We start from the raw sequence: 11367 nt of genomic DNA, 5'->3' as shown, positions 1-11367 counted from the left end.
CTTTATTTCAACCTAGCTAGTAAGCTAATACAAATGAAACGTCTTCACACAAAACGGCATTTAAAAAAAGATGACATAACGTTACCTTTATATTGGGACTTCTTCTCCTCCTCTTTTCTTCTCTTTCGATACTGAGCACTGGAGAACTTTGACGGACGTTTCATCTTGCGAGATTTATCAAAACATAACGTGTCTGTCACTTGACGTGACCTGACATCTGTGACAGCGGTCTGACCGTCTAAAGGGCGGCAAGGCAATGACCATACGTCACGTGACTCAGCACCACAAGTGAGAAAATGCCATTGTTTATCTGTTTCTATATTTTTGTTAATATTTATTATTTTCAAGACAGAACACGAAGGGAGGGCAACAATGGGCATCGAAAATTATTATCTTTTTTTTTTTTTCCCTTGATGGTGACTGGCGGCGCCCCTCCATGTCGCCTATGCCTAGAGCCGGCCCTGCCTGTAGTGTGCAATGCACAAGTGAAAAAGGGAGGGTTTTTTTCAATTTGAACATTCATTTATTATCCTTCTCCGCACTCGGGTGGCTGGGGGTTGGAGCCGATCCCAGCTGTCATTGGGCGAGAGGTGGGGTACACCCTAGAGTCACCAATTGCATGTTTTTAGACGGTGGGAGGAAGCAGGAGTACCCGGACAGAACCCTCGCTGACACAGAAGAACCGCAGGCCGGAGCCAAACCGGCGACCCTCTTGCTGAGGTGTAGCGTGTAGCCCAATTTGAAAACTATTTGTTTAATAAACATGTGTAAAATATTCAGTAGCTTCAACAGGATACAATACATAACATTTTAAATTGAAAAACATCATAAAAGGAACGTTTTTTAACCGGGAAATTACATTTTGAGTGCTTTTTTGAGCGGCTGTGGCTCTGTTGGTAGATCGGGCGCCTACTGATCGGAAGGTTAGTGGTTCACTTTGGATAAAAGAGCTATATAAGTGCACTCTATTTACTTGTGGCGCCAAATGGAAAAGTTTTTTTTTTTTTAAAAAGTCTGCAAAAAAGGGTTTCAATATTTCATTTATTGGATCTCCATTAGCACCAGCACATTAGCAACTAACCCTAACCCTATTCTTCCTGGAGTCCAAACATTAAGTCAAAATGTCCCTTCTCCAAGATCATCAACAAAACAGTGCATTCTGCTCGGGCAAGTTCATCGCTGCTTGCAGCTTTAATTGACCTTGTTTTAAGAGTTAATTTCTTATTTTAAGCGTTCAACATGCTTATTTCTAGATTTAATAATCTTAATTTCAGAAATCTTGTCAAGTGAAATTATCTGTCCATGCAGCAAAATAATTTCCCTCAGATTTAGTGTTTTTATCTTGTTTTTAGACACCCTTTTTTGCAGTGTGGCCTCTGAAAAGTATGTCCATCTATATGACTCAATACTTGGTTGGGGCTGTTTGACTTGAACTACTGGAAATTGACTTTCCCATGATATTGTATAATGTATTGAGATGCACCTGTATACGTGTGGAGAGTACTTTTGTTGTGTTGTGTTTGCACCATTTGTACTTACATTTGCAGTAATAAAAATATTTTGTGAAATGCATCATCACCACCTGCTGCATTTTCAAGGAACAACAGCTCCACCTGTGACCTTTACCCTTTGGCCTTCTTGTTTAAAAGAAATACTGTAAACAAGCCTTAGTTAGTTTTCTCGTTTGGAGTCTCGTTTGTCTTGAATAAAATAATAATGCGTGAATAATCAGAAAAAACGTTTCTAAGATAACAGTGAAGTTTTATTTTGTTGACCTCTATTCCGCCACCATGCTGCCTTCTGCGCATGCGCCACTTGGAAAGGCCTTCTGCGCATGCGCCACTCGAAAAGGAGAGCTGCCGAGGTCGAACTGTTGGATTCTCCTCAGTCCTGATCAAAATAAGGCAAAAATGCCTACAGACCACGATGAGAGAGCATACCCGGAGCCTCCTACACGGACTCCGGCTGAGAACAGGCAGTCATCACTGCCGGACCCCTATAAAATCCTGGCTTCAATCAGCGCTGTGTTCATTGACCTGCCTGTCGTCAAATTTAGAGGTAAGTGAAGCTAACAGAGCTAACAGGCTAACACAACAAACAGGGGTAACGGAAGCTAACAGGCTAACAGAGCTAACCATATGATAGAAGAAGAAGAAGATTACTTTATTAATCCCACAATGGGGAAATTCAACCTCTGCATTTAACCCATCCTTTTTACACACAAGTGAACACACCATGCACATTACTGGGAGCTGTGCAGGGGGATTAGGTGCCTTGCTCAAGGGCACTTCAGTCCTGGACCTGTCAGTACCGGGATTCGAACCGGCAACTCTCCAGTTGCAAGCTTGATTCCTAACCTCTAGGCCACAGACTGCCCAGATGTCTATGGAGCTAACAGGCTAATAGAGCTAACCATATGATATAAGAATAGATAGATAGATAGATAGATAGATAGATAGATAGATAGATAGATAGATAGATGTACTTTATTTATCCCAAGCTGGGAAATTACAGTGTAGCAGCAGCATTACACACAGAGACAATAACAACACAATTAAATAAAAAGAACAACCTAGGCATACTTCAAGCAAAAAAATATAAAAATACAATAAAATACAATAAAAATAAAGTGTCTAAAGAAGGAGTATGTATTAAGGAGTGGAATAGAATTCCAGTGCAGGATAAATATGAATATACAGTATAAAAATGTTGGTGCTATGAAACAAATAAGGTGCAATGAACAGGGTGCATAAAAAACACATAAAGTGCATAGACAGTATGTAATGAACCAGGTTATTATTTGTTATTGTACAGTGTGATGGCATGTGGCAGGAAAGACTAGAGAGACGAAGAAGAAGAAGATTACTTTATTAATCCCACAATGGGGAAATTCAACCTCTGCATTTAACATTTTTTACACACAAGTGAACACACCATGCAAGGAGCAGTGGGCATTACTGCGCCCGGGGAGCTGTGCAGGGGGATTAGGTGCCTTGCTCAAGGGCACTTAAGTCCTGGACCTGTCAGTACCGGGATTCGAACCGGTGTTGTGCCGTATTAAGCACCCCTGCCGTGAAAAGCACCCCCTCGTATATATATATATATCGTTAGCCTCATAGCATATTTGCCTAAGTCATATTTGAACGTTTTCGGAAAACAAGAAAAAACACAATGTTTAGTAAGCCCATTGGTATTTTTAATTGATATTTTAACAGTAAGTTCAAATAGAATTGTGAACAAGTTTGCATAAAAAATTAAACACATTGATTTCATAACAGATAAAAGTGACTTAGGCAGAATATGCCCTGACTAAGGCAATTTTTCTCTTACATAGAAATAATGTAGTTTGGCATCTTTATGCATTATAATAGTAGAATTAATACTAAGCAAAAATCTAAAACTAGCTGTGAAAAGCAAATATTTCTGATAATTTCAATAAAAACTACACTTTAGAAGAAAACAAAAAATAAAAGAACAATATTCAGGAAATGCTTTTGTCAGTCAATTTGGTCAAATTCGTTTGTATTAACAATATTTACAGTATTTGTTTGTTATATCAATCCTGAATTATTATTATTATTATTAAATCTGGAAAGTAAAGAAAGTGATTTTGGACAGTAACAAGTGTTCTGATAGGCTGAGAACACATGCAATAAGGCAGAAAGATGCAGCAGTGGTAGGAGAGTAAAGTTAGGCAGATATCACAATTTGGCCAAAATATGACTTAGGCAATTATGCTATGAGGCTAACGATATATATATATATATATATATATATATACACACACACACACACACACTCTCACATAAACACATACTTAGGAGTTTATATTCAATGATAAGTAGACCAAGAAAAAAAACAACACACTGACACTTCAATATACATATATATATATATATACACTCACACAAACACATACTTAGGAGTTTATATTATATATATTTACAAATATTATGGAAGACAACACAGTAAGCAGGCTATTAATTAATGACATCAATAACCATTTACCCGATTTTTGTTATCTGTGACTGTGATTGTGGGAAAGTATGACTATTGTGGAATCCATGAGCGCATTTAAACATGAATCATTAACACAAAACTGGACGCTAAACAGAACGTGACATGGAATGAGAATATAATTTTTGTCATTGTGTGTACGTTGTCATTTGTAGTAAATTAAACATGAGCATTTAGTCCTTTTTGACATTTACTCGTGAATAAGAGATCTGTGTTATATTAAGAGATCTGAGGGGGTGCTTTTCATGGCAGGGGTGCTTAATACGGCACAACACCGACAACTCTCCAGTTGCAAGCTTGATTCCTAACCTCTAGGCCACAGACTGCCCTGATGTCTATGGAGCTAACAGGCTAATAGAGCTAACACAACAAACAGAGACATATTACTCTTATATATTTGATTTATGACGATGTTATTACTGTAAATCCTTTGAAAAGAATACAGCAAATAAATGACAAGCTTCTAAGGCGTAGAAATAACTGTTTAGTTAGTTTTGTATGCCCTTGCATACGTCATTCACAGTAAGGTTATTATAGTGAACCAGAACTAACCAAATAATAATAAATAATAGATCACTAGAAGTGGAAAAACATTTTTGGTTAACTGAAATACAAATAAACTGAACTGAAACTGTATTGTGAGGTTATAAAAACTAACTAAAATTATAGTGAAAGTGTCTATCTATTATAAGAATATCTATCAAGGTAAATTATCTGTCCATGCAGCAAGATCATTTCCCTCAGATTTAGTGTTTTTATCTGGTTTTTAGACACACCTTTTTTGCAGTGCACCACGTTTCTAACTGTGTTTAACTAACATGTTTAACTATGTTTCCCCCTCTCATCCAGGTTTTATTGAGAGTCTTCGGAGTGACAAGAAGATGGTCTACTACCACCAGAAGTTCCGCCGTGTCCCCTACCTGACGTCTTGCGAGCAGGGAGATTTCCTCTGCTACTATGAGGCTGAGATGCAGTGGAGGAGAGACTTGTGAGTAAAGGGTTAACGTAATGGACATTTGTATCTACTAGTAAAATGAAGCACACATACAGGCTTGATTACAGACTGATCAAAGTGGCAACTGTCCACAGCATAATACACTACTGGTCAAAAGTTTTAGAACACACCAACTTTTCCAGAATTTAATTGAAAATGATGCAGTTTAATGTCTCAGTGTACTCTGAAATGAATGAACATTTGCAACATTTAAAATTCTTCATTGAGCATGATAGTGTTTTGAAAGTAAAAAAAAGATCCAAAATCACATTTTATGTTGGACTAAAGGACTAAAAAAAGACACAGAATGACCAAAAAAAGACACAAAAGGACAAAAAAAAGACACCAAAAGACACAAAATGACTAAAAAAAGACACAAAATGACTTACAAAGACATGAAAAGAATTCAAAAATGGACAAGACTCCATAGAGTTAAGTTGTTAACCCATTTCTTGTTCCCTGAAAAAGGCCTACTTGTATAATTCTGAAATGTACATTATTTTTCAGTTTTGGTTAAGCTTACCTTTTTTTATTTACCTCTGGCAGTTCACCACTTACCTTCGTACCCTTTCAAGCTGTTCATTTGACTTGAACTGCTTGAATTTCAATAAAAAACTGGAAAAATTGGGGTGTTCTAAAACTTTTGACTGGTAGTGTATATTTTGAGATAATAGCAACGTGTTACACATTTTTGGGGCCCTGCACTGCAAAAACGGGGAGTGTAAAAACAAGATAAAAAAACTAAATCTGAGGGAAATGATCTAAAATGCCGTCACTTCTCCTCCTCCTCATAAATTATATTTACACCAATACATTACATGCAGAACTGCCAACTCCGTCAAATTCACTGCACTCAACTTCACCAAACCACAGACTGCATGGACTGTAGCTGCTGCGCTAGAGCGCCAATCACAAGTTGCATTAAATCGAAGAAGTCTTGAGGTGATTGGCTGTGAACAAAATCATACAAATAGGGTTTTTTTCTGGATCTGAGTACAAAAAAAGAAATGCTTGTAACGCTTGACAGCAGAAGTTTCGACTACTAATGCATAGAGATCTCACCTAAACCCCATCCAACAACTTTTGGATGATCTGGAAAGCCAGATATGGGTGTAATGTTCGGCTGTCAACTGATTTTTATTTAATTTTTTTGATGCAAAACTTTCCACAGCACTTGAAGACTTATTTTAAATTTAATTCTCAGGTTCACTCTTATCCAACGCGTCAATCTTTAGATCTTCATCCTCCAAGATTTCTGACACGCAGAGGTCAATTTATTGTTAAATTCAGGGACTAAATTATGGAATAAAAACCTTTTCCCATCTGGCAAAGAACTCCATCTCTATAAAATGTTTCAAAAGATGTCTAAAAGCCCATTTAACTGCTGTTTTAAAATTCTAATTCACTCACAAATACACTTTTATATCATGATTATTTTTGTTGTCATTATAACTTGTTGATGTTATACATATGTTGTTTCTATTATCAGTTTATTACTTTCTTATAACTATGATATTTTAGGCGGAGGCTTTAAATAAGCCCATCTTGGTTTTTTCTGCCTCTCCCTGCACTTTACACTATATGTTATCTTTGTCATTTTTTTGTAATTCTAACTGTGCAAATAAACCTAAACATAAAAAAACAGTCCCAAGGACTCAATAGATTGCTGCAGCGGTCAGGGCGCCACTCTCTGCTGTTGAAGAGCGTCACACTGTGTTGTTGTCTTCACTCTTCAGCAAAGTGGACCAGGAGATCCTAGGGATCATGCAGGAGCGTATGAGGGCCTGCTACACCAGAGAAGGAGACAGCTGGCAGCAGAACTGTGCCAAAACAATCCAGGACTTCGACCAGACGGCCCGCAACTACCAGTCACGATGTAAGTAGCACGCTAGGAAACATTCAGGGGACCTACATGTGTCCCGTCCATAGACTGTATAAATAACGGACATGTTACGTCCCAAAATTGAGGTTCGGGAGTAACCATTGATGTTGTATATTAAAAAAAACAAGGGAAAACCAGGCAAGTTGAGTTATAGAAAAATAGAATTTATTTATATACGGCAAACACAAAACTACTATCCAACGGACAGCGACAATAACCTAAATGTCTTCACACTAAAACACTCTGAGGACACAAACCAAAGATATAAGGACCAACTAGGGGTGGGCGATATGGCCCTAAAAGAATATCACGATATTGCAGGCTATTTTTGCGATGGCGATATTCTTGACGATATTGCGAAATACTTAAAAAAGATAGAAAATGTGATTTTTTTAAGTCTGTATAAATAAATAAAATCTCAACAGTTGCCAAATACAAAAAAATGTACTCTTCACTCTTGAGTATGAGCAAATAATAAAAATAACCATTTAGGGGTTCCGGGGGCAATGAATTTTGTAAAGGAGAATAAAGGTTCTTGTATGTTTTATTTAAGGCATCTTATTTTGACAGTCTTCTTGTGAGTTCTGTGGTGGATTCTCTTAACACACTGTGCTCTTATTTTGAAAGTTGCATGTGTTTAGCGACAGAGAGTAAGTAGCTTTTTGTGATTAAAACAACTTTAATTGTTAGCCTTACGCCACTACATCAAGAAGTAGGAACGTTGCGTTCAAACGCTGAACAAGACATTTAATGAACAAAACCTTCAAATAAACTGTCATTAAGTGAAAATACAGTGAAAGGGTCAAAGTTATGAGACCAAACCGCTAAACGTCCTTTTATATATATATATATAACTTTATTAACACGTTCCCGTGGATACGCATTGTTCTGCTTCTCTCCTGATGACGGCTCGCCTTGTTAGCCACCTGTCAATCAAAGGTAGCCACGCCAGGAATTTATTTACATTTACACTCAAATTGTCTTGAAGAAGATTTTTTACTAGTGGTTGAGACCATAGTGTTGTCCTAAAAAACAATTCTGAGGTAATAAATCAAGTGAGAAGTTTTCTCATTTTGCAATGAAACGAATGGACAGAATTTTTTTCGGCCACACTTGGCGCCCCCTGCTGGAATTTTTGGTAGAATGCAGCTTAAGGCACTTCCTAGTTTGCCTCCCTGCTCAGACCAGGAGGTTGCCGCCTGGTCCCGTCACACTGCTGACTAATGCTGCATCACATTCTCCTCTGGTGGTCCCAATTCCAGACGACTGTGTGTTCATGAGCTTCAAGTCGTAATGTGGAAACTAGATGGACGCAACAAAGCTGTATTGTATTTTTTTTAAACACCACATTCATAGTGTTTAACCACTAAAATATTGCTTTACCTGACTTGTTATTAGGGTTGCACATCTATGTGTGATAAACGATTCGATACACAGGTTACGATACGATTCAAGAAACTATATACTTTTATTACAGTTCGATTGAGTGAAGCTAAGGGTGTGCCATATAGTATCGTTCACGATAATATCGGTATATTTTTTTCATGGTTAAAAAAAAATGCATATCATGATATTGGCAACAATCCTACTTCTTGATGTAGTGGCGTAAGGCTAACAATTAAAGTTGTTTTAATCACAAAAAGCTGCTTACTCTCTGTCGCTAAACACATGCAGCTTTCAAAATAAGAGCAGTGTGTTAACGGAATCCACCATAGAACTTACAAGAAGACTGTCAAAATAAGATGCCTTAAATAAAACATAGAAGAACCTTTATTCTCCTTTACAAAATGTCATTAAAATATGCCCCCTGAACCCCTAAATGGTTATTTTTATTTTCTCATACATTTTTTTTTTTTTATTTGGCAACTGTTGAGATTTGCACTTCACACTACATTTTAGATTTTTATTTATTTATACAGACAAAAAAACATATTTTCTATATCTTTTTAAGTATTTCGTGATATCGTCAAGAATATCGTTATCGCAAAAATAGCCTGAAATATCGTGATATTCTTTTAGGGCCATATTGCCCACCCCTAAGTGAAGCGGAGATGCAAAATAAGAGACTTGGGAGAGACCCATGGAGTTGTGTGAGAATCGTTTCGCGAGCAGCTTCAGCTCTCACGTTGTTTTAGAGACGCTGACGCTAACTGTAAGTGTGTGAAGCCGCCAGTCGATTCCAAGTCTGCCGATACCCGATCAATGACTCTATAACCGATTCATCTAGGAATTCATGGCTGATTTATATCGATTGAGGAGGCTGCTACCGACACAGCCGTATCTCTCACTTGTTAAGCCCAGTATCAGGTCGTAACAGTTTATCACTCACAACCGTACTTGTTATCTGAGGCCCCATTCAAACTCGCGGCCCACGGGCCAATTGTGGCCCTCGTGACGATATTTTGTGGCCCCCACCTTGATATGAAAGTTTAATGTGAGTTTTATATGAATGGCACTCTACCGTGTTGTGTGTGGAAGGTCCCTTTGATTAATTTTGGTAATTGTGTCTTTTTTAAAAATAATTTTGTGTCTTTTTTAAATAATTTTGTGTCTTTTTTTGTCATTTTGTGTCTTTTTCGGTAATTCTGTGTCTTTTTTCTGTCATTTTGTTTATTTTTTTTGGTCATTTTGTGTATTTTTTAAATAATGTGTCTTTTTAAAGAATTTTGTGTCTTTTTAAAGAACTTTATGTAATTTTTTTGGTCATTTTGTGTCTTTTAAAAAAAATAATTTTGTCTTTTTTGGTAATTCTGTCTTTTTTTGGTCATCTTGTTTCTTTTTTTAATAATGTTGTGTCTTTTTTGGTCATTTTGTGTCTTTTTGTCATTTTATGTCTTTTTTGGGCATTTTGTTTATTTTTTTAAGTAATTAAGTTTTTTTCTGTCATTTTGTGTCTTTTTAATTTTGTGTCTTTTTTGGTAATTTTATGTATTTTTTTTGGTCATTTTGTGTCTTTTAAAAAAAATAATTTTGTGTCTTTTTTGGTAATTCTGTCTTTTTTTGGTCATCTTGTTTCTTTTTTTAATAATGTTGTGTCTTTTTTTGGTCATTTTGTGTCTCTTTTTTGTCATTTTGTTTATTTTTTTAAGTAATAAGGTTTTTTTCTGTCATTTTGTGTCTTTTTTTGGTCATTTTGATACTGCCTCCAGCGGCCCCCAGGTAATTTGAGTTTGACACCCCTGGTGTAATGTATTGAAATGCACCTGTATATGTGTGGAGAGTTATTTAAACAGCTAAGGGATTATTTATGCTATTCTGTCAGTCACTTAATGCAAATATTTTTTGATTCAGGGTTGAAACAATTAGAAATACATTTTTTTTAACAATTTACAACAATTATAGAAAGACAGTGAAGAGAACATTTTTCTAAAATGTGTGAATTTGCTGCTTTTCTCAGTTTCTCCTAAATTTGAAGACGTTGTTGGTCTCATTTACACTTGTGAAAGGCAGATTAAATTCCTGATGACCTGAGTTAAACTCATCACCTGTTTCTTCACAGACGGGGACCTGGGAGTCTACGCCAGCGCCAGGAAATGTCTCATGAAGCAGAAGGAACGGATGATGGAGGCTCAGGCCCAGAGCTCTTAAGAATCCCTGCTGATATCGCTCCTGTTTATTCATTGTAAAATAAAAAAAATATATGTGATGAATTGTGTCTGTTAGTTTCTTTCACAAAGTGTCGTACATCTGTGAACCAGGGCTAGACTGTTACTCCCTCAGTTGAAATCACGAACACAAGTCGTTCCTTTTATGCACGGGCATTTATTTGCACATCGCCTTCATGCCGTGAGAACTAGATAAATTAAATAAACAAATCATAAAGTGAGTGTCATATAATACAAAGCATTTTCCATATAATACAAAGCATTTTCCATAGAGAATAACATTAAAGAAATATCTTCAAACATAAAAATACCTTACATAATGTACTCGATTTACTTAATAAAATAATAATATACTTTGTTTACATTTTACATAAATTGAAACGCAATTAGCGTACCCCGTTACTCCGTGAGCATCTTAAACAGGTACATAATGAAAACATAACGTAAACATACCTCATTGGCCGCGTTAACTCAAAAGGGAGTAAGAAAGGAAACTTCAAAGTCGGGTCTTATTCACTCTGTATCATTATTCAGCATCTTCTTATCGTCATATTTTAATTAACATGCAAGGTGCGCTGTTACTCGTGTGCTGTGTAGAGTGCAACATGGTCTCACAGAAATCCGTGAAATAGCCACGGATTTCGCTTAACTCAAAATCCGTGGAATAGCCACGGAATCGCTCAAATTTCCGTGAAACTGACATGGATTTCGCTACAATGCAAGTTAAGCCACGGGATATGCAAGCCATATCCCGTGGCTATTCCAACATACAAAGTGATTATGTACATTCACTGAGTGGAGATTTAGAAAATAAAACATATATTACTCGCTAGAAATGTGATCAAAATCCATTTTTATGCAGAAACTAA

General features: G+C 36.6%; 1 protein-coding gene across 1 annotated transcript; it reads left to right on the top strand.

Moving 5' to 3' along the window:
* Positions 1–1813: 1813 nt before the first annotated feature.
* On the top strand, positions 1814–10552 carry ndufb10 (NADH:ubiquinone oxidoreductase subunit B10). Its single transcript, XM_059347110.1, has 4 exons — positions 1814–2058; positions 4867–5005; positions 6748–6887; positions 10393–10552. The coding sequence occupies exons 1-4, from the start codon at positions 1911–1913 to the stop codon at positions 10479–10481; spliced, it is 516 nt and encodes a 171-aa protein (XP_059203093.1). The 5' UTR covers positions 1814–1910; the 3' UTR covers positions 10482–10552.
* The last annotated feature ends 815 nt before the right edge of the window (positions 10553–11367 follow it).

This window comes from Centropristis striata, chromosome 13, assembly GCF_030273125.1.
Source record: "Centropristis striata isolate RG_2023a ecotype Rhode Island chromosome 13, C.striata_1.0, whole genome shotgun sequence".
NCBI lineage: Eukaryota > Metazoa > Chordata > Actinopteri > Perciformes > Serranidae > Centropristis > Centropristis striata.
Note: the sequence above shows the minus strand (reverse complement) of the source record. Positions and strands in the feature narration are given on the sequence as shown.